Source organism: Pinus tabuliformis, chromosome Q, assembly GCF_031772625.1.
Source record: "Pinus tabuliformis cultivar Carrire ecotype Pingquan chromosome Q, CPIR1, whole genome shotgun sequence".
Lineage (NCBI taxonomy): Eukaryota > Viridiplantae > Streptophyta > Pinopsida > Pinales > Pinaceae > Pinus > Pinus tabuliformis.
Genome location: NC_142296.1, coordinates 1,109,918,227 through 1,109,942,671, shown reverse-complemented (window position 1 = coordinate 1,109,942,671; position 24,445 = coordinate 1,109,918,227). Strand labels below are relative to the sequence as shown.

The window sequence follows — 24,445 nt, the reverse complement described above, 5'->3', positions numbered from 1 at the left end:
GATCTTCTTGTGCACAGACAGCTTAATTTTTTTGAGGAACAGAGTATTTCACCATAAAAGATTTCTATTCATTAAAACAAAAAAAATTCACTCTGTCTTCATATAAGAATTTACACTGCTGGAAAATTCCCAATAACTTTTACTGCTGTAAAACCTCCATTCACATTTACTGGTGTAAAACACTTTTACATACTGCTGTAAAAACAAAACTTACAGAGTTACAAAAAGGAACACGCACCACCATTTTCTTTATGCACTGATTGTGCAAAAACCACACATGGTTTTCTTACATACCTGACAAGAGCATTACAATCTGTTCCTTATGATTGTGCATACAACTCTCTGTTCTATTTCGCTGCTGCGAACACACACACATTTTTCTTCCCGTGTGTCATACATAAAAAAATTAACACATAAAAACATGCCTATTAAAACATACAACTAACACACATAAAAAAAAACTTTACGTGCCGTAAAAAAAACATGAAACGTATACCATATGGGACATATGCCCATAATCAAAATTAAAGCCTCCACCTAATATCTACGAAGACACATTAAAGACCATTGATTCCACTACGGCGGTCAACGGAAAAATCATTCACTCCACGCAACAATCGATTTGACATGGGCCTGTGCACCTTCCGGAGATCGACGGTGAAGATTTCGTGCCCAGATCACTTGGCTGATCCAACGAGGTTCGCACACCAACCTCGGGCAAAACAAACGAACTTTACTGTCCGGGGAAAGTGGTTTTGGGGCGTTCGTACATGGGACGCGTGTCTCATGCTGAATGTGTTCGGAGGGCTCCAAGGAAAAACAGCCTTTGCCAAAAGGCGGTGCGAACAAGATAGATGGTTTTGTTTGGTGGTTTTCGGCTGCGTTGAAATTACACATTTAACACTCCCCTTTAATTTCAACAGCTGGGCATTCTGTCATACCGAGACACTTCCTCAAAAATTCAAAGCTTTTCTGGTCCAGTGGCTTTGTCAAAATGTCTGCTACCTGTTCCTGAGTCCTGCAATGTTCTAAGACAATTTCTCCATTGCTCACCAATTCTCTGATGTAGTGAAACCTTGTATCAATGTGTTTCGTTCTCTTATGAAACACTGAATTCTTTGACAATGCAATAGCTGAGCTATTGTCACAAAAGACCATTGTCGCTTTTGCCTGCTCTTGGCCTAAGCTTCTTAACATTCTTCTCATCCATACTGCCCGACATGCTGCTGCTGTAGCTGCCACATATTCTGCCTCTGCTGTAGATAACGCTACAATGGATTGCTTCTTAGAAGCCCATGAAATGGCTCCTGAACCCATATTAAAAACATAACCGGAAGTGCTCTTCCGATCATCTACACTTCCAGCCCAATCGCTGTCAGTGTATCCAACCAAATCTGAATGTTCTGAGGCATGATATAAAATTCCAAACATTTTAGTGCCTTTGACATACCTCAAAATTCTCTTTGCTGCCTGCCAATGTGCCTCCTTTGGCCTCTCCATAAATCTGGAAATCAAACTAACAGCATACATTAAATCAGGCCTAGTTGCTGTTAAATACATAAGGCTGCCCACAATGCTTTTGTAGAGGCTAGGATCAAAATCCTTGCTGCTGTCCTCTCTGCTGAGCTTTAATCCCATCACTGTGGGAGTGATTGCTGCCTTGCATTCTTCCATCTTAAATCTGCCTAAAACTTGATCTACATATCTTGCTTGAGATATAAAAATTCCTTTTTCATTTTGATCTACTTCTATGCCTAAGAAGTATCTCAACAAACCCATGTCAGTCATTTCAAATTCATCCTTCATGACTGATTTAAAATTCTCAATAAGATAAATATCATTTCCAGTGAAAATAACATCATCTACATACAAGACAACAATTAAAATTTTACCATCCTTTTCCTTGATGTAGACTGTGGGTTCTCCTTCACATTTGTCAAATTCATTATCCAATAGATATGAATCTATCCTGTTGTACCATGCTCTTGGCGCTTGCTTCAGCCCATAAAGAGCTTTCTTCAACTTGCACACTTTGTGCTCTTCACCTTTCTTCTCATAACCGAGAGGTTGTTCAATGTACACCTCTTCCTTCAACACTCCATTTAGGAATGCTGACTTCACGTCCATTTGGTAGACTTTCCATTTGTTTTCTGCTGCTATGGACAACACTGCTCTCACTGTTTCCATTCTTGCAACCGGTGCGAAAGTCTCCTCATAATCTCTCCCATACTGCTGCTTGTATCCTTTGACAACCAGCCTTGCCTTGTGCCTTTCTATCTTGCCTTCAGCATTGCTCTTGGTCTTATAGACCCATTTCACACCAATGACTTCTTTGCCTTTTGGTAACTCAACCAAATCCCATGTTTTGTTTCTCTCTATGGCATTCATCTCCTCATCCATAGCTTCTATCCATTTCCTATCTTTGATTGCTTCCTCGAAATGAATAGGATCATCAACATGACAAAACAAGGCAAATAAGGAATTCATTCCTTCATCATAAATATCACTTAGATTTCTAAATTTCTTACCTCTTTCACTTGGTGTGCAAGTGCTTGAAGATGCACTTGAATTTCCTCCTTGTGGTGTGCTTGGAGAAGCACTCTCATTGATCCTCAATGGTGTCCCTTGCTGTCCTTGTGTTGGCGCTGCTGTTTGGGGATTCATTTCAGCCACCTCCTCTTCATCCTCATCATGAGACAAACCGTTTTTAACATTCACTGTTTTCTCTATGCTTCCATCCCAAGCTTCCTCTTCAATGAATTGAACATCCCTGCTGACAAAGAACTTCTTGGTAGATGGAATGTACAGCCTGTAGGCTTTGGATTCATCACTGTATCCAATAAAGATACACTTCTCCCCTTTGCTGTCCAACTTCCTCCTTAGCTGATCCGGAATGTGTGCATAGGCCACACACCCAAAAACTCTCATGTGGGTGACTCCTTGCTTTCTCCCACTCCATGCCTCTTCTGGCACTTTGTTCATGACTGCTTTTGTAGGACACCTGTTCAGTATATACACTGCACAATGTACAGCTTCAGCCCAATACTCATTTGGCAAATGCTTTGCCTTCAACATGCTCCTTGCCATCTCCATGATGGTTCTGTTCTTCCTTTCAGCAACTCCATTTTGCTGTGGGGTGTACCGAGTTGTAAACTGTTTATGAATTCCATTTTCTCTACAAAACTTTAGGAATTCATTGGAGATATACTCACCTCCTCTATCAGTTCTCAATACTTTTATGTGCAGCCCACTTTGGTTCTCCACAAGTGCTTTGAAGTTTTGGAATTTCTCAAAGACTTCACTTTTGTTCTTGAGGAAATATATCCAAGTCTTTCTTGTAAAATCATCAATGAATGTCAAGAAATATAGGCTGCCAGCTAATGATGGAGCTTGCATTGGTCCACACAAATCTGAGTGGATAATCTCTAAGGGTGCCTTTGCCCTTATGCTTTTCCCTGATGGAAAACTCTCTCTATGTTGTTTGCCCAATATACAACCTTCACAAAGGCTGTCCGGCTTCTCTATCAATGGTAATCCCTTTACCATTCCTTTTATGCTCAATAAGTTTAGACCTCCAAAATTTAGATGCCCGAATCTCAAGTGCCATAACCAGTTCTCATCCTTTGGCACGCTTTGGAAGGCCTCTTGGGTGACTGCTGCCATTTCCTTCTTGTTCTTCAAGTCTGCCCTGATCCGGAGAGGGAACATCCTGTTCCTTGTCATCTTCACTTCAGCAATGCATCTTTTGCTGGGTGGTATATCTATGATGGTGCACACATCATTTACAAAGTAAACATTGTAACCCTTTTGGATAAGCTGTCCAACACTCAATAGGTTACATCTCATTCCGGGGACATAGTAGACATCTGCTATGGTTTTCCTTTCTCCTTACTTTGTAAGTATTTTTACTTCCCCTTTTCCCATAACAGACACTTTACTATCAGTTCCTAGTGTGACCTCTGATTTCAAATTCTGATTTAAGGCTGAAAAGAGGGCTATATTCCCTGTCATATGGTTGCTGCAACCTGAGTCTAAAAACCATATGTCTTCACTATGTGTTTCAGCCATGTTACAAGCTAACAGGACATTTTCTTGACTGCTGTTTTCTCTTGTAACATTTGCATTTTGTCTGCTGTTCATATCATGCTGTTTCTTTCTACAATCACTAGCATAATGTCCATACTTTTTGCAATAATAGCATTGAACATTAGATTTATCATACCTTTGTCCTTGAGCCTGATACTGTTCTCTTTGTTGGTTGCTGCCTTGACCTTGGTTCTGATTTTGATTGCTGCCTCTTCCTTGTGCATTTGATGGGTTGTTCCTTCCACCTCTGTTCTGGCTTCTGCCTCTTCCTCTTCGGTTTCCTCTTCCTTGACCCCTTCCTCTTCCAAAGGACATCTGGGTCTTGAAGGCTTGCTCAAGGGATGAGTTTTCATTCCTACTCAACCTCTGCTCATGAGTTATCAGTGATGCATGTAGCTCATCAACTGAATATTTTGAGAGATCCTTTGTCTCTTCAATGGTGGTGACTATGGCATCGAACCTTGAGGGTAAGACCCTCAATATTTTCTCCACTATTCTTCTATCTTCAATTGTTTCTCCGTGAGTTCTCATTTGTGTGATTACACCAATCACATGAGTGAAGAATGATTCAATGTTGTCTGACTCCTTCATGTTCAAGTTTTCAAAATCCTTTCTCAGCATTTGCAATTTTGCTGTCTTCACTCTCTCCATGCCTTGATAGACTGTCTTGAGAGTTTTCCATGCTTCATGTGATGTTGTAGCTGCTGCTATCCTTGGGAATATACTCTGGTCCACTGCTTGATACAGCAAGACAATGGCCTTTGCATCCTTCTTCCTATTGAGCTTCAGCTGATCCTTCTCTCCCTGAGTTAATGCATTGAACTCAGTTTCATTTGCTGGTTCCTCAAACCCATATTCTACTAGTTCCCATATATCTTGAGCGATGAACAAAGCTCTCATGGTTATAGACCAGTAGTCATAGTTCTTCCCATTAAAGTGTGGGAGCTGGGTGTTGAACATACCCATGCTTGTGCTTGCCATTCCTTGCATCTTGAACTATGGTTTTAAATCCTTGACTGTGATTTTTTTTAAAAAAAAACTGACTGTCTTCAGCAATAACAAGAGAAATGCTTTTGGGGAATACCTGAATCCTTCGCTGTCTGAGTCTTCTAACTGCTTGAGAGGTTTTGCTGCAGCAACAACCTTCTCCCTTCAGCTTCTTTGTCTCCTACAAAGAGCCTAAGCCTTGCTCTGATACCACTGTTGGGAATTTTTAATTGGAGAAAATACCAAAAACCAAATAAATTCAAACACACAGAGGCAATGCTCTGTTTTTCCTCCACAGGATCTTCTTGTGCACAGACAGCTTAATTTTTTTGAGGAACAGAGTATTTCACCATAAAAGATTTCTATTCATTAAAACAAAAAAAAATTCACTCTGTCTTCATATAAGAATTTACACTGCTGGAAAATTCCCAATAACTTTTACTGCTGTAAAACCTCCATTCACATTTACTGGTGTAAAACACTTTTACATACTGCTGTAAAAACAAAACTTACAGAGTTACAAAAAGGAACACGCACCACCATTTTCTTTATGCACTGCTTGTGCAAAAACCACACATGGTTTTCTTACATACCTGACAAGAGCATTACAATCTGTTCCTTATGATTGTGCATACAACTCTCTGTTCTATTTCGCTGCTGCGAACACACACACATTTTTCTTCCCGTGTGTCATACATAAAAAAATTAGCACATAAAAACATGCCTATTAAAACATACAACTAACACACATAAAAAAAAACTTTACGTGCCGTAAAAAAAACATGAAACGTATACCATATGGGACATATGCCCATAATCAAAATTAAAGCCTCCACCTAATATCTACGAAGACACATTAAAGACCATTGATTCCACTACGGCGGTCAACGGAAAAATCATTCACTCCACGCAACAATCGATTTGACATGGGCCTGTGCACCTTCCGGAGATCGACGGTGAAGATTTCGTGCCCAGATCACTTGGCTGATCCAACGAGGTTCGCACACCAACCTCGGGCAAAACAAACGAACTTTACTGTCCGGGGAAAGTGGTTTTGGGGCGTTCGTACATGGGACGCGTGTCTCATGCTGAATGTGTTCGGAGGGCTCCAAGGAAAAACAGCCTTTGCCAAAAGGCGGTGCGAACAAGATAGATGGTTTTGTTTGGTGGTTTTCGGCTGCGTTGAAATTACACATTTAACATCTTGAGCAACCGCCATGTTGTTATTCTATAAAGAAATTCTTTGGTTTTAGATCGGGACAGCCTTGTGCTTTTAGCCTCTGACCAAAACTAATAAATCCGCTGATCGATCAAACTCTAAGTTATTTATTTCATGGCTTCGCGACAATTCTCAGAGACCTTTCTGCTTCCTAGTTTGTGATTTCAGGGCTGCACAATGATATAGATATGGCAAACTTATGAAATCAGTGTATCCTTCAAATCAAGCAACGTTAGTCGGCTAACTGAATAATATTTAAAATAGTTTCCTAACCCAAGAATCTGCAACGGTCAGGACTAGCTTATTTTCCCTGTCACCTCCTCTTTTTTCTGATCTATGTGTTGAGTTAAAATGTTGATATTTTAAAGCATTGTAATAATTAGATTGCATTATTATGTTGCTAATTGCATTGCAGGATCCTCACAACCTTGTGACATTCTTCATGTATTGCATGTATGGGTTATTAACAACTTAGTTCAAGGCTTTTTTTGACAACGTAGTATAATGGACATATGTAATTCCTATTATGATCGTATGAATTGGATACATAATATTAAAAATATTAGTAAAATAAATTATTTTAACGTTAATTTCAAATAAAATAGGTGAATGTTTTTAGATAAACATTAAACTAATAGAAAAATATTTTAAAATAATATTAATAGTACAATTTTATATTCCCCATAAATAAATATTTCTATGTATATCTTAAATAAAATAATTTTATATTAATTTTAATAAAAAGAATTTTATTCTATATTTTTTCTATTTCTCTATAAGAAATTATTTATTTTTAATATGGAGTTAAAACATGAGTTGTTTTTAATATGTTTTTTATCCAAGGTTCGTAGAGAGAAACACCTGAAATTGCAGTGGGGTTTCCATACAAAGGACTCTGAGTTAATGTTTTCTATATTGTTATTATACAATGTAGCGTTGGGGCCACTCTTTGAACTTGTGGTCGTTCTCCCCTCCTCAACACTCCACAGCCTCGATTTCGTAGGTATTTCTTTCAATTGTATAATTTTGGTTTGTGGGGTCTCGTACCTTGGTAATTTTTTTATTTGGTTTTAGTAGTTTCATCATCCTTAATTCCTCACAGCCACAAGGACGCTTAACATACCTTCTAGGTTGGAATCTTGGTTCAATGTGCTTCTATTCCAAGGTTATCTAGGAATTTCCTTTCTGTCAGTGTGATGAAGGTTATAGAAACCTTGGTATGAACCCGAAGGTTATAGAAACCTTGGTCTCAGCCCGATTGTGGATTTTCATCTTATTTTTCTGTTGCAAGTTCATGCATATTCTGTTAACACTTTTCTTTGTTTCTCTCTACTGTCTGAGGTAGTTTATTATGGGGTGTCCTCAATTTTGTGTGATGGGTTGGGTTTACACGGGGTATTAGTGTTAGTTCCCTCTAGCCTTCTTTACAAGAGTTTTCTACAAAATGGGGGCTTGTCTCTGGCTCATTGTGTAGTGGGTTTTGGTGATGATATCATTATCCTTTGAAGTCCATTGTACCTGTCTTATTTCAAATCATTCCTAAGTCTATTCAATTTTTCTAATGATAGTTTAGCAACTCCAAATTATTTTTTGTCTCTTGCACTCTTCGACAAGACTATGCAACCTCATTAAAGAGTGGCAAGCTATGGGGGGGTTCCAACTCAAGATTGAATTTTCATCCTCGACACCTCTTTGGATAGACTTTTGTCGCATCTCTGTTTTATACAATACCACCATAAGTTTGTAACAATATTTGAAAGTTGGAATCTCGGGAATTTTGGGATAAAGCTTATTTTTGTCACTCTGAAATTCGAAATCAAGATCTCGAGTGGACTCCTGACCCTAGTAAGCATCAAAAAAGAAAGTTTCATTTCTTAAACTCAGTTGCAGGTTATCAACAACTCGACATCCTCATCGAGTTGGTCATCCATGACAAACAAGTGGATCATTATAGGCTTTTTGTAGAGAAAGATTTGAAATACCTTCTCATAAGCATTTGATATTTCTTGGATGACATTCAAGTTCGTATTCAAAGGGTGGAAAGGTATCTGGTGTCGAAGCCATATTTTGACTCGGGAAACATCTCTTATGTTCCTACAGTGGTTGATGCTCCACAATTTAGAATCGCTCATCCTCTAAATTCTATTCCTCTACTGAATGGAGACCCAATGTGTTTGGTAGTCATTTCTGATGCTCATGTTATCAACGTTGTCCCTAGAATGAATGGAGACCCAATGTCTCTTATGGTCATTTCTAATTAGAACTACATGGCTCATTGCTACTTCTTTTTGGTGAGTGGACCTACCAGTGGTGGCTCTTGCACGTCAATGTGGATCTCATACCTATAAGCATGCAACATGAGCAAATTACACTTTTCGTAAATGCATCAACCTTTCAATTACCTTATTCAGTCTCTTTGGTTTTGGCTTTTTTTATCCTTTTTTAATGAGGAAAAAATAGCCCTCTAGGGAATATATTAAATGATGCTTGACTTTAATGTAGTTGTAATGGTTAAGCTAACTTTTTGAAGTATAATTGCTCTCGCGATAGTATCTATGGACATGAAATCTATCCACATGTAGAGAAACAAAAACATATCTATGTAATTTTTGCTATCGTATTTTGATAAACAAAAAATTTGTACCGATTTACAAACAAAACAAAAAAGAAGAAAAAAAAATCTTTGGTGGCAACTCAATTGGTGATGGAAATAATGTGAGTGAGAAAAATGAAACATCTAAGGTTCAAAGCCCCTTTTCTGACCCAACACCCATAGGTTTACAAGTATCTATATGTAAAATAAATAAATGATAAAATAATGATTCCTCAAAGATAAAATAAAATAATGATAAAAATATATATGTAATTTTCCCACGAGGTAGGGATGATAACAATAATATTCCAATTTAAATGGTTAGAGAGAGGGGATATTGTAGCAATTTAAAAGGTTCTTCTCGACAAATGATATAAGAACCATGAATTGCAAACGATGCCTTTTGGATCATCCAAACATTTTCTCTCTAAAGGATTTTTTTTTCAACCATCAATAAGGATGAGATCTACCTCAATCTCATGTTGGAGTATGTATGAGAGATAATTCACTGTGTAGCAAAGCACTACGGTACGATGAATCAATTGTTTCCTTTTCTTTATGTAAAATTATATGCTTATCACGGTTGGAGATCCTCACTTCTTGTCCATTGTTGTCAAAACGATTTGGCCATTTTATTATATACTTAGAAATATTATTTTGAATTTTTTGTGTTTAGATATGTAGGTTGTTGGCCTATATTCATTGTGGTATTGAAATATGTCACATGGACATAAAACCACATAAGATTTTAGTCTATCACTTAAACATCTTGTTGCTTATTTTCATTATTTACCATAATGTATTGTTCATTTTATTATTTCCTCCATTAATTGAGCTAAAACTTCAATAGTTCAATCGTTAGATTCATCCACTTAAGATTTATGAATTTGTAAGTGCGAAAGTGCTAGTGATTAATGAGAGTTCTCTAGGGATTATTGTCTATCCAAAATAAGCACACTATAGGTAGTCATCAACAAAAAATAAAGAAGAAGAAGTATAAGCAGATGAATCAAGCCTTATTGTAGCTCGACAATGAGTTCATGAGAATTTCCTGAAGCCAACAACCACAATCCCAAAGATGTAGATTATCTCCAGGACCATTTGAATCCCATGGAGTGAGTTTGGGATGATATAGTAGATGATAAATTGATACAACACATTATAATTAGTATAGCCTTAGTAGGATTTGGGGAAGTTGTAGAAAAACTAAATATTGACCTAGAAATCATGATTATGTTTTGGTGGTTGAAGGAATCTATTAAAATAGACAAAAGATGGTTAAAATTTTTACCTTCAAATTTTACCATGGTTGGTTGATACTCCACCTAATGTTCCTCCAACGTGGAATTAATTTCAGGAAAGACTTCTCACTACATCTGCCACAATAGAAGGTTCTTGACTATGAGCTACCTCCCTTCTGATGAGGATAATTTGTAACATAATGTGGCCCTCCACACCCCCAACATTGTAGCGTAGGTCTAACCATTGTCTCTGCTTCACGCTTATTATGTTGTTCAGTGGTACTTCATTCACCTTGAAATATGGATTTCAGTTGGAATTTTCCTTAATGCATGCTTTGTGCTTTCTTATAAGAGTGTTTAAAATTTGAAGATCTAAACCCTTTTCGACGTTGTGTTTGCTTCTGTCCATTTTTCTCCATCCATTTATTACCATCATCGGCTTTTTATTTCATTTATTTGTAACAAAATCTAGCCTTTCTAATAACTTCATCCATAGCCTTGGGATTGTCGAATTCCAATGGTTCATTCATAAAAATCGGTAAACTACTGATAAACTGTTGAACTTTTGCCTTCTCTTCATGTATATATGGAACATATCTCAGCAGTTTGGTAAATTTTGTAATAAACTCGTCCATTGTATGTTGTCCCAATCGAAGATCATGATATTCCTTGTCTTCTTAATCATAGAAACCTTCTGTTAAATATTTATCTTTAATGTGTTTCTAAAAGGTTTCCCATGTTATTTCTTTTTCATCGATCTTGGACACATTCTTCGCCTCTTCCCACCGTAAGGTGGTTTTGCCCCCGAATTAATAAATTGCCAAACATGCTTTCAGATTATGATCATATTCATAAAAAAATGAAAATACTTGTTCATGTTTATGAGTCAAGCTTTCTTAGCCTCCTCATGCTCGCCATCAAACGCTAGAGGTTTGATTTTTTTAAATTCACCTTGCAACTAAGTTCACTGTCTTCTTGATCTTTTGTGTTCGGAAAAATTATCTTATTCCTCATGATCTCCTTCATATTCAGGGTTATCCTCTCTCTACGTGTATGTTCTATCCAACTTTTCAAGGTGAGTGCTTGGAATCCACTATTGGTGATTTTGTCTGTGAGAAAGGCTCTTTGTTATCCTTTCTTGTTCTTGAATTAAGCATTCATTGTCCACTCTTAACCTTGTCATTTCACCCTTTAGCAGCTGCATTGTTTCATATAAGGTTTCATTAGAATTCTATAACTCTTCTGCCAACTGCACCCACATTTCAAGGTGTCTTTCAGTTTCCGAATCAAGACCAACTCCAACAGTTGGCCTTGCTGGTGTGTGCTCAGTTCCCCTCATATCACTTGTATTCTACTCACTGTTATCACAAATACATATTGTTATTCCGAACAAATAAAATTGTTGTCTCACAAAGGCCATAGTGCTTAAGCCTTGGCTTTGATACCATTTGTGACATCCCTAAGTCACTCAACCAAGGATAAACAATAAAAATGAAAACAAATTGGTCAACAATTAAAGTGAGTAATACAGAACTGGAGTTCGATAGTTCACATGGAAAGGTATATGATGGGTTACTCAGTTATTATGTAATACAACCATAGATTTTTCTTTGGTTTATTTATGTAAGCTTGTCTATTATGTTGAAAATGATGCATAATAAAGTTTTGTTTATATCCTACTATTGAAATATTCATAACATTGGTTAATTTAGTGTACATAACCCTTGGTTAATGTTTGATGAGATCGTTGTAATGATATTATCCCTCATTGAATTCTCCCAGTGTTGAAACATGGTCCATCTATGTGTCACCCTTGCTTCAGGATTTGCTACGCGATCAAAGGTCCTCCTTGTTTACGAATTAATGAACGGCGTAGATTACGAGAAATGGCTAGAGAGTAACTAACCTACTAGCGCCTCTCACTGTCCAACCTCATTCCTTCACTACACACGTTAGGGTTTCCACTGCGGTAGCTCACGAGGGTTTGCCTCCTCTATGTCTGGATTTCTAAGTTCGGCTCATGTGTTACCAAAATTTTGTGTGCTTGCAAAATTGCTCAGTGGATCTTCCGGGTGGTCAAGTCCATTGGTGAGTGTGCTTGTTGTTCATTTGATTGTCATTGTTGTTGAGGTTTCTGCAATGTTATTTTTAATTAATTTTCCTTTCTTTGTTTTCTTCTAGTGAATGGCGAGATATGTAGCCTTGGCTCACCGATTCATCACCTAGAACAAGTCTCCAAACCCGACATGGGTGTGTGTCTTGACCTCCCACTCACTAAGGGCCATGCCTTCACTACTATACATGTTTCTACTTTACTCCTGATAATCCTCGACTTGGGTTTTGTCTACAGGTTTTCCCCCCTCTCGAGGATTACTTCTATGCTAAAAACAATTGTTATAGGTGAGAGATTTAACAATTATTACTGGGTTTTCTTGTTCATTTGAGGTATACTTGCTAATTCATATTTTACTTTTATTTTTATGGCACATGTATATTCTATACCAATTTTCGAAGCTCTGCTCGAGAGCCAACCTTTATCCCATTTAACCAATATGTCTCGAAGTTTTTCTAGGTTTGTTATTTTCTTCATGGCCTTTGTTTGGGAAGGATATCCCTCCCCTCATCAAATTCTGGAAGTATAGACTCAGAGGCCTTCATAAATTCTGCCCTTTTTCTTTTACTAGAGTTACTAGCCTCAGTATGAATGGCGAAGATTAGTTGACTATCATTGGTTTACTATAATCATGGGATCAAGGCTATTCTTTGTTTTTAGGTGTTACAATTGACAGGAAAATATATATTGTTTCAGTATTTTTGTCTTCTCGCTGTAATCTTTTGTATATCTATGTTATTTTTTATTTTCTTGCATATGTGTTGCCAGATATGTTTATAAGGATTGGAATGCCATAGCAATAAAAAAATTCAGCAATTCATTAGTTTATGGTCTATATGTGCCTCTTAGTTTATAGGAAAAAATTCCACGGGGTTTCCTTTTTGCATTTTAAGCATGTTTGGAGCCATTGTATTTTTAACTAAAAAAATTGTCATTCAAAGCACTGTTATTTCCAGTCAATTCTTATTCCACGTGTATTTATTTGAGTGTGGGGCTTTCAAGCCAGTTCTAATGGTAATCTTTCTTTTGTATTGGAGCCATTTCCCCTTTCAACCAAACATTGAATGGACTGTCCCGGTCATTGGTTCTCTTCGGTGCCTCCAGAGCTAACCCTTCAACTCGTGGTTGTGACATTATCACCCTTAATTATTTCCTTGGCGTTGTCTCTTATCTTGTTTTAAGAAAACGAAATGAACTATAATCAGTTGTGGCCTCTCGCCTCTTAGCTCAACAAACTCTCTCTACACAAATAAGTTCACTAACAGTAACCGTAACAATTTGATATTGTAACCATGACTTCCCTTACAATCTACCCCTTCTCTCATCCCTGTTTTCTAGAATTTACATATATTTTGACCGTTATTTACTAGATTCTCATATACATACTACATAAAATGATACCACTGTTCTTTAAGTATGCTATGCAAATTCTAAAGTAAAATTTAAAAGAAAACATTCATATTTTTCCTTAACTAAGAGTAAAGCCTTAAGACTATTACTGTCCATAACATACAATATTCTAAAAAAAATACTTATCTAAATATTTTATTTCCTCTCATATGCAAACCACTAGGGTGATAAATGCTCCGCCCAACTATGAGGTCAGTTACTCACTACACCTCCCCCCGAGCTAGCTTTTCCCACAATAGTTTTCTAGACAATATCATTTTTTGAGATTATTCTCAAGCTATCTAATCACTACCAGACTTAGCCTTAAGTTAGTATGATCACTACCATACTTATCCTTAAGTTTCCAGTATGATCACTACCAGACTTAGCCTTAATTTACCAGTATGAGCATATAGCTCCAGACAAAGTTCAGTGGAAAACATTGAGTATATTCCCTCTTCTGTCTCCTCTCCTCCTGCCTTAGGTTTACAATACTCCATTGACCTTCTCTTCAAGTTTTTAATTCCAAAGGAGGAGTTTGGGTAGGCAACTACCTCACCCACAATTGTCCAACTACCTAGGATAAGATTACTCTAACATTACTACTCAATCATGGTTTAAACAAAAATATCATTATGTAATTTTAATTAAAATAAACATGCATTCATGTATTTTTTATTTATATGTATCGGTCTTCATGGCCCATGACTCCATACACATTCTTTTAACTAAGGTAAATAGTAGTTTAATGTTTGTTAAGTTACCAAGGATTGTTACATTATTTGATTGTTCAAACCTTGAAATATGGTATGAACATAAGATATTTGATGATATGACTCTTCTGAGTATTTGAAGATCAATGGTTAAGATGGATCTATATAGGTTGATAGATCTATGCAGCTTGTATACACACACAGACACACACACATCATGCCTATTATTCCATGCAATTTTGAATTCTATGCCTTGAAATTCTCTTTGGACACCTATATTGGGTAGAGTACACAACTTAAACTTCAAATTCTAAGAAATCACAGCTAGATTTTAGACAAATTGACATAAAATATACTTGAAAATGTAAAAATGTAGATATATTACATAGCTTGCATCTCTATATTTTATTTAACATGGACATTGAAATTGTTTTCTTTTAAATATCTTTCTAAATACACATAAATTTTACTTGACTTTGCATATTATTTAACTTTTTCTTTTTACATATTCACATTTTTCATTATGATCAAATATTAAAGTACATAGGTGTGTGAAGTGTGAAGTTGACAATGAAATTATGGTTTTACATGGATATTAAAATAATTTGTTTGAATTTGGTATTGAAATAATTTGGAAAGATAAGAATATTTTAGAAAGTTGATATAAAATAATGTTATTATGGATATAGAAATATTTTATTTGTGGTTGAGACTCAAAGTGAAATATTTTTGCAGCATCTCCATATTAGGTTATAATATCAACAATCAAGAGACCAATCATAGTAAAAGGTGAGATTATAATGTTTTATAGTGATGTTAACCAAATATTTACATTCATTTTTGTTTTTATTATACTAGATAGTTTATTTTTGTAAAAAAATGTTTTATTTTATTTAAAAAGGGACACATGTCAAATCAATGTTGAATATCCAAGGAATTATGCATCTCCCTCAATGTAGAATGTTCTTCTATGCAAATCATTAATAAATAATAACAATAATTAATGTATAAGGTAAACATATATACATTTGGAAAAACATGGAACAATATTCTTATCAACCCGGATTTATCCCAATTTTACCATGGATATTTTTAATTGTAAATAGGATTTTTTACAATACCATGGATTATTAATACCACATGCCCAAAAAATCATAACTCACTTCATATAATACTTGTTCATACAACATTTTTTCTTAATTAAACAATTTAAATAAAAGGGAAAAAAGGGAAAAAATGCATAACTATTTGGGAGATAAATGTCAACCTATGATTTGTGTATACTACCACAAATATTCTAAAATATTTGGTAGAGACTAAATTCACTTAATATTATTTATAATTATATTAAAATTCTAAAATGTATATTCCAAAATAAATATATTTATCAACATAAATCTTTTAAATTAGACTTTATTTATACTAAAAATATATTATGTAATGTATTTTTATTAGTTAATTGTTGAAATTATTTTATTTAAATAAATGATTGCTATGTGAATTTGTTTATATATTGTATTATTTGTTAAAAAAAATAAATGTTATTTAAAATCATAAAATTCTAAAATATTTTAATGTTTTCTTTAAAATATAGACGAAGATAAATAATTGAAAATAAAACATCCTTATTTCATAAATAGATAATATGTTATTCATGCATTTTTAATATGGGTTAGTATCTAACATTTAAAAAATAAATTACAATGCCAATTATATCTATGATATTTCAAAATTGACACACATGGATATAATAATAATAAAAAGCCTTAATAGTGAGAGACAAATATATTTTAATATGTATTATAAATAAAATATTTAAATGTTTGTTTTTTTAAGTTGTATTAATTTGGCTCCTGGCCTAGTGATCCATTGTCAAAAACCCCAATAACCCATTACAAAACTCATTCCAAACCAGTAAAAAGTAGAGATATGATCAAAATAACACTATAAAGCATAGAGACCAAAATACTTATATTCACCAAAACTAAAGCCATATGCAACATAAATTCATCATCATCTGGAGTCAAGTTGACTCAGATCAAAATTTCTCATCTTAGGAGGTTGTGGTGTTGTGGAGGTGGCGATATTGTCATCATCCTTAAGATGCAGATCCATATATAATCTTCAAAGAGAATCTAATTCATCAGATATCAATCTGTTCTTGAAGATCCAAAAGTTTATCTCACTTTTCAACATGAAATTTGTATAATTGGCAATATTTTGCCAACAAATCATAAATGGTAATCTTGAAATCCTCATGAATTTTCATGCAGTGAGAACATTGGCTCGAAGCAGAAGAGGATTCTGAACTTGACTCATTGAATGTTTCAAACACCCAAGTTCTTGGACAAAAGGTACAAAAAGGTGACAAAAGACAAAGCTCAAGAAGAAGGGGATGTGGAGGGAACAAAAGGAGCTCACTGACATTTACAAAATTCCTGACAGAGAATACACTGAAACTAGGGGGAAAACCAAACAATATAAGGAACAGAAACCCAAACTCATGAGGAGCCAAAATTACCTAGAGGGGCAAATCCTCACCCAACCCAAAGAGAAAAAATCCCAATATACCACCATGATGTAGAGAATTTTCTCAAATATTTTAATGAAGAAAGCCAGAAAAAAACACAAAAGTCCATTGATTTGATCGAAAGAAGGATCCACAACGAAAGATACCCAGTTGATCTGCAAGGAAGGATACCCCATTGTAAACATTTAATTCAGAGGACTCTTTGGTCCAAGGAGCAAATAACTAGGCAACGGAATTAAGGCTCAAGAGATACCAAATTGCAGTGAGAGCCTGCAATGTTGATGTGCCATAATTCCCATGAACAAAAGTGTTGAATCCACCGAGGAGAAATGAGATATATTGATACCAAAATTATAAGGCAAAGAAGCCCTTCACAGCTTCCTACACTGAGTCGAAGGGAGCCGCGGTGAAGAATGTAGCAAGCACACTACTTTCAAGCCACAAGGGTGGTGAGACAACCCATAGAACCATTGATGACATGAAGAGCTTCCTATAATGATTGGCAAGGAGCCACACTGAAATATGTAACAAGCACACTACTTTCAAGCCACAAGGGTGGTGAGACAACCCATAGAACCATGGATGACATAGGAATAAAATCATGACAGAGGTGATGATGCAGGAGCATCCAGCTCCGAGGAGACAGAAGGTGGTTGACTGTCTCGAGAAAAAAACCAAAGATTTCACGTATTGTTGGTCAGGTTATCAAACTTGTTATTTTTATTGTTATTTTTTTTTCATTTTCTAGAAATCCGTTAAAGATAGTAGGATTAAGGTTATGAACTATTTTAGTTTAGAAAATAATTAGCAGTTGGTTATTCTCCTTTTAAAAAAAACTGGCTAAACAGTTAGACAGATACTGGTTGAACAGTTCAACCGAAAGCAAGAAACTCTTACACCTTGCAGGCATTTAAATAGAGAGAAAATAAATTGAAAGGGGGGTCTAATCTCCAGTAATGAAAAAAAAATGGAATGACAGTTTGTCTGTAATAAAATAAATCATTTGCCAATTTAAATTCATTGCAAACTATCTCATATATCGAGTTCCTGTGTTCATTCATAATTATTTACTGATGAGTAGAGATGCATTTGTAAACGATAGAATAGCGAATTGTATTTATTCCAACAGGGTCTACACAAGCCGAAAGGGAGGAACATAGCACACAAGGAACCACTTCCAGCGAAAGGGAAAAGGAGATCCAGTCATCATACAAACAGTCACCAACGAATTTCCAGGTAAAGCATACGATTCCATAGACCCATTTGAAAAATAATACAAGTACTTAAAAGCAAACAAGAAATGTTTTGTTAATCCACTGTCCATTTACAAGCGAAGAGCGCACAGAAGGGTTTCTGAGCCAGGAAGTCAGTGCTCACATAACAGTTAGCTATTAAACCCGTTCAGCCTAAAATATACATAAAAAGAGCTATTCACGCCATGGAGTGACAGAGCAGTTTGGATCCAACAATAAACCAAGTGATTGTAATTACAAAGGGAGTGAGAACCTGGACCAACAAAAACCCCATCACCAAGCTAACGATAGATTCTTGGTCGGAACGACCCTACCCAGTTATTGGAATCCGGTCGGCTTGTCCTGTTTCCTGAAAATGGCAGAGAGCAAACCCTCGGCGACCAGTAACTTTTGAGTAACCTGCACAACAGAGGGGGAAGTGGGTTAGCAGTTGGAAGCGTGGAAACTTGAAGGAGAAGACAAGGTAATACTGAAAAAAAACGAAACCAAAACGTATTAGCGTTTGCCTGTGACTGAAGAGGCGGCGTTGCGAGTGAAGGCCAGAACTGGCAGCTAGAACATAAGAACCAGGAAAATGCAGAGCAAGTTGTAGCATAGAACGTTAACTTACCTCGGATGCGAAAAAAGGGCGAATGAACCAAGCCATGAGCGTGGAGCCGAAGGACCGTCGTGTTGCAACCAAAAAAAAAGAAGAACAGTTACAAACCAGAGAAACGAATCCATAAGCCATTACAGTCTAGAACAACAGAATCAATTTAATTCGGCTACAGCAACAATCATACCATAAGCATAGAGCAAGGAACCGACAGTGTTGTCGTTCTCAGGGAAGAACCCATTGCATAGACATGAAGATCTGGAAGGCATCAACATACCCCGACAGAGCAGAGCGGAGGGCCGCAGCACAATGAACGAAAGAAAATGACCACAGAACGAGGATAGGGTTGCCAAAAGGCGGGAGTGACCAGATCGAGGAGAGCGACAGATGGCACTCAATGACCAGCGGAACAGGACGATATTAATTATATAAAGATTGCACAGTGGATCCAATCCATAGAACCCTGAAACGTATTTAATATGGTCACGCAGTAAACGAGACTTGTGAAATATAACACAATTTAAAAAGGAGAGTTACGTGGGACCTGGAACCTAGCGTGGTTACCAATAAGAGTCGCATAAATATCACACACAACGGAATTAACATTTCGCATAGTTGGAGGGCTGGGCCATCAAAAGTGGTATCAGAGCAGGTTTGCTGAATAGAAAAAAAATGGAGGTTTGCAGAAGAGGAAGAGGAAGAGGAAGAGCAGTCCGAAGGATAGCAGAAGAGGGACTGCGTGAGGAGATTTGAGATTTGCGTGAAAGATTGGCAATAGTAGAAGCTGGGGGAAGGAGAGACCCAGCAAATGATAGTGATGAAGATGTGGCAGAATTAGAAGACGAGTTTGAAGGGGTGACACCGGAACTCAGGCTATTAAAATCAGTTTTGCTATCTAGTCATAAGCCAAAGCACGAGTTTCCGACTTATGATGTAAGTTTGTCTATAGATGTATTATTGGATTGGTTGAGTGAAGTAAACAAGTATTTTGAGTTCGAGGAAACCAGTGAGGAAAAGCAGGTGAAGTTCGCCGCCACAAAGTTGAAAGGACATGCATCCTTGTGGTGGGACAGCGTTCAGGCGGAAAGAAAAAGGCTACAAAAACAACCTATAAAGAAGTGGACCAGGATGGAAGCAAAACTCAAGGAGAAGTTTCTGCCGAAAGACTATCAGATCATGTTGTATAGACAGGTACAGAATTTGAAGCAAAGAGGGATGACTGTTAAAGAATATACAGAAGAGTTTTATAAGCTGAATCTGCGGGCAGGGTATATGGAAGATACCCCAGAAAAGACAGCCAGATTCGTGAATGGGTTGAGAGGGGAGATACTGGATGAAATCAGTATCCTCTCACCCAGAACTTTAGATGAAGCATACCAGTTTGCTCTAAAGGCGGAGGAGAAAATCAACAGGAAACAAAATGCCAGGAGAGGAGGTGGAACTGGCAGAGGTAAAGGAAAGGCTTTTGGTAGAAGCAGAGGCCCAGGTTCAAGTGAAGAAAGCAGCAGTTCCAAATCTGCAGGAACAGCAGAGAAGGACAATAGCACTAGAGAAGGACGACCGACCCAGAGAGGGAGAGGAAATGGTCGGGGCAGAGGATCTGTCCAGTGCTATCAGTGCCACAAGTGGGGGCACAAGTCGTATGACTGTCCTGAAGGAGAACCAGCAGGTGGGAGAGGAGCTTATGTTGCCCAGTCGGAGGAAGTTGAGGCATTGCCTCAGGAGGTGGAGAACGCACCAGAGACAGGTGAAGCTTTAGTGTTGAATAAGGTGCTGTTGAAACGAGCAAAAGAAATTGCAGAACATGACCAGCGGAAGGATTTATTCCGAACAGTGTGCAAATCACAGGGTAAGTGCTCCAAGCTGATCATCGACAGCGGAAGTACTGACAATTTAGTGGCTGTAGAGATGGTGGAGAAACTGGGATTGAAAAAGCTGAAGCATTCCACTCCCTACAAAGTGTCATGGCTGCAGAAAGGACATCAACTGTTAGTTGATGAACAGTGTGAGGTGGAGTTCCAGATAGGCAGGTATAAGGATAAAATTATTTACGATGTTATGCCAATGGATGTTTGTCATATACTGCTAGGACGACCCTGGCAGTTTGACAGAAGCGCAGTTCATGATGGGAAAACAAACTGTTATAAGTTTGTCAAAGATGGGATCAAGCACACGCTTGTACCCATTAAAGAGGAGAGTGCAGCCGAGACCAGTGGGGTAAAAGCACTACTGATGGGCGGAAAAGTATTTCTAAAATAGATTGAAGACAATGATGTAAATTTTGCTGTCGTAAGAAGACCAAAGACAGTGATACTGCACACACAGATTTCAGACTTACCCGAGGAAATCCAAAATATGTTGCAGGAATTTGGAGATATCGTGGTGGACGATCTTCCGGATGAACTACCTCCCAGGAGAGGTATCAGTCACTATATTGACTTTATACCAGGGGCCAATTTGCCAAATAAAGTAGCTTATCGCATGAGTCCTAAGGACCACGAAGAAATTAGGAAGCAGGTTCAGGAGTTGTTGGATAAGGGATTGATTAGAGAAAGCATGAGCCCTTGTGCAGTACCGACAGTTTTGGCTCCAAAGAAAGGAGGAGAGTGGCGAATGTGCATGGATTCTAGAGCCATTAATAAAATTACTGTCAGGTACAGATTTCCATTGCCGAGAATGGACGATATGATGGACTGTTTGAGTGGGGCAGCTTATTTTTCGAAGATTGATTTGAAGAGTGGATATCACCAGATCCGAATTCGGGAAGGAGATGACTGGAAGACAGCTTTCAAGACAAATGTAGGGCTGTATGAGTGGCTGGTAATGGTATTTGGGCTGAGCAACGCTCCCAGTACTTTCATATGCTTGATGAATGAGGTGCTGAGGGAATTCGTTGTGAAATTTGTAATTATTTACTTGGATGACATACTGATTTTCAGTAAAACCAAGGAAGAACATTTCAAGCATGTTTAAAGTGTGTTGAGGAAGCTACAGCAAAATAAGTTGCTGATCAATTTGAAAAAGTGTACCATTTTTCAGCGGGAGTTAGTGTACCTGGGTTTTGTAATTGTAGAGAATGAACTGAAGATGGACCCAGAAAAAGTGGCAGCTATAGTTAGCTGGCCTTCTCCAAAAATTTTATTTGAAGTCCGAAGTTTTCACGGACTAGCAAGTTTTTACAGGAAATTCATCAGGAATTTTAGTGAGATCTACGCACCCATGCTGGATACAATCAAGAAGGCAAATCAGCCTTTTCACTGGACCAAAGCAGCAGAAAACAGTTTTCAGACTTTGGAAAGGAAGATCACCGAAAGGCCGATATTGAGGCTGCCTGACTTCAACAAAATTTTTCAAGTTCGTTGTGATGCCAGTGGTACAGCCATTGGGGCAGTGCTTAGTCAGGAGGATAGACCAGTCGCGTATTTCAATGATAAGCTAAATGAGAGTAGATAGAAGTACTCAACTTATGACAAGGAGTTCTACGCAATTATACAAGCATTAAAGCATTGTAGACATTACCTGTTAGGTAACAAGTTTGTTTTATTTACGGTAATTGTGCATTACAGTACATCATGCAGCAACATAAATTGAACCATAAGCATGTAGAATGGGTTGAGTATCTTCAGAGTTTCACGTTTGTATTGAAACATATTAGTGGGCAGGCAAACAAGGTGGCAGATGCGCTGAGTAGGAGGACCCTACTCTTACAGGAAAGTACAATGCAAGTTTTAGGCTTTGAGCACCTGAGGGAACTGTATCAAACATATGCAGATTTTAAGGAGGCCTATGAGGCCTGCCAAAACGCTCTGTTGAGAAATAATAGTCCATGGTTGGACTACAATTTACAGGAAGGATTACTATTTAAGGGAGGACAGTTATGTATTCCCAACTGTTCTATGCGAGAGAACATTATTCGGGAAAAACACAGTGGGGGTCTGGCCGGACATTTCGGTATAGACAAGACATTTTCACAGGTAGGGCATTTCTATTTTTGGCCAAAGTTGCAACGGGACGTACAAAGGTACATAAGTAGGTGCAAGATTTGTCAACTAGCAAAGGGTCACAGTCAGAATACAGGTCTTTATTTACCATTACCCATTCCGAGCAGACCATGGGACTCCGTCAGCTTGGATTTTGTTTTGGGTTTGCCTAAGACACAACGGGGTTTCGATTCAGTAATGGTAGTGGTAGATCGATTTTCAAAGATGGCACACTTTATACCTTGCAAGAAAACCAGTGATGCTACTCATGTAGCACATTTGTTTTTTACCGAGATCATTAGATTGCATGGTCTCCCAAGGTCCATCATCTCCGACAGGGACGTAAAGTTCACCGGACATTTTTGGCGAACCCTGAGGAAAAAGTTGCACACTCAGTTACAGTTCAGCTCCCCTTACCACCCGCAGACCGATGGACTGACTAAAGTGGTAAACATGAGTCTGGGGAATTTACTGCGGAGCTTAATTGGTGAAAATTCACGGATGTGGGACCGCGTACTTGCTCAGGCGGAATTCGCATATAACGATTCACCTAATTGCAGCACCGGTTATAGTCCCTTCCAGATCTTATACGACATGCATCCACGCAGAGTGCACGAATTACGAGATTTAGGAAAGCTTGAAAAACGAAGTGCTGATGGGGAAGATTTCACCCAAGCAATGAGCGACTTACATGAGCAGGTAAAGCTGAAATTGCAGGACAGTAGTCAAAAGTATAAGCAGCGAGCTGATTCAAAGCGACAGGAAGTTCAGTTTAACATTGGAGATGAAGTCCTTGCACATTTACGCAAGGAACAGTTTCCAAAACGGGAATACAACAAGTTGAAATATAAAAGGATCGGTCCGTGCAAAATCATTCACAAGTTTTCTGCAAATGCCTATGAGCTGCAGTTGCCACCAGGGATAGGTATTTCTCCCATCTTTAACGTGGAAGATTTGTTCCCTTATGTCGCTGATCCAGAAGACAGCGCGACAGCGAAGCCACCACAGGACACCAGTTGTGGGGAAAGTTCGTGGATGAGACAGATGCCAATGGCACAGCCCCTTGAGATCGAGAGGATCCTCGACACACAGGTAGCTAGGCGCACACGCAGGAAGGAATATCTGCGATACTTGGTCAAGTGGAAGGACTGTTCGATTGAGGACAGTTCGTGGCTCGACGCAACGCAGATACAGAATGCAGGTTATTCTGTCAACGACCTCATGGAACGGAGCCATGACTTTTTGCCACCCCGGGAGGCTGATGCAGGAGCATCCAGCTCCGAGGAGACAGAAGGTGGTTGACTATCTCGGGAAAAAAACCAAAGATTTCACGTAGTGTTGGACAGGTTATCAAACTTGTTATTTTTATTGTTATTTTTTTTTCATTTTCCAGATATCCGTTAAAGACAGTAGGATTAAGGTTATGAACTGTTTTAGTTTAGAAAAAAATTAGCAGTTTGTTATTCTCCTTTAAAAAAAAACTGGCTAAACAGTTAGACAGATACTGGTTGAACAGTTCAACTGAAAGCAAGAAACTATTACACCTTGCAGGCATTTAAACAGAGAGAAAATAAATTGAAAGGGGGTCGAATCTCCAGTAATGAAAAACAAATGGAATGACAGTTTGTCTGTAATAAAATAAATCATTTGCCAATTTAAATTCATTGCAAACTATCTCATACATCGAGTTCCTGTGTTCGTTCATAATTATTTACTGATGAGTAGAGATGCATTTGTAAACGATAG

General features: G+C 37.7%; 1 protein-coding gene across 1 annotated transcript; it reads left to right on the top strand.

The window, feature by feature from the left end:
* Positions 1–627: 627 nt before the first annotated feature.
* LOC149223395 (uncharacterized) lies at positions 628–22,172 on the top strand. The gene is made up of 6 exons (XM_089387900.1): positions 628–698; positions 19,487–20,678; positions 20,809–20,859; positions 21,084–21,290; positions 21,471–21,623; positions 21,759–22,172. The coding sequence occupies exons 1-6, from the start codon at positions 628–630 to the stop codon at positions 22,170–22,172; spliced, it is 2,088 nt and encodes a 695-aa protein (XP_089244026.1).
* The last annotated feature ends 2,273 nt before the right edge of the window (positions 22,173–24,445 follow it).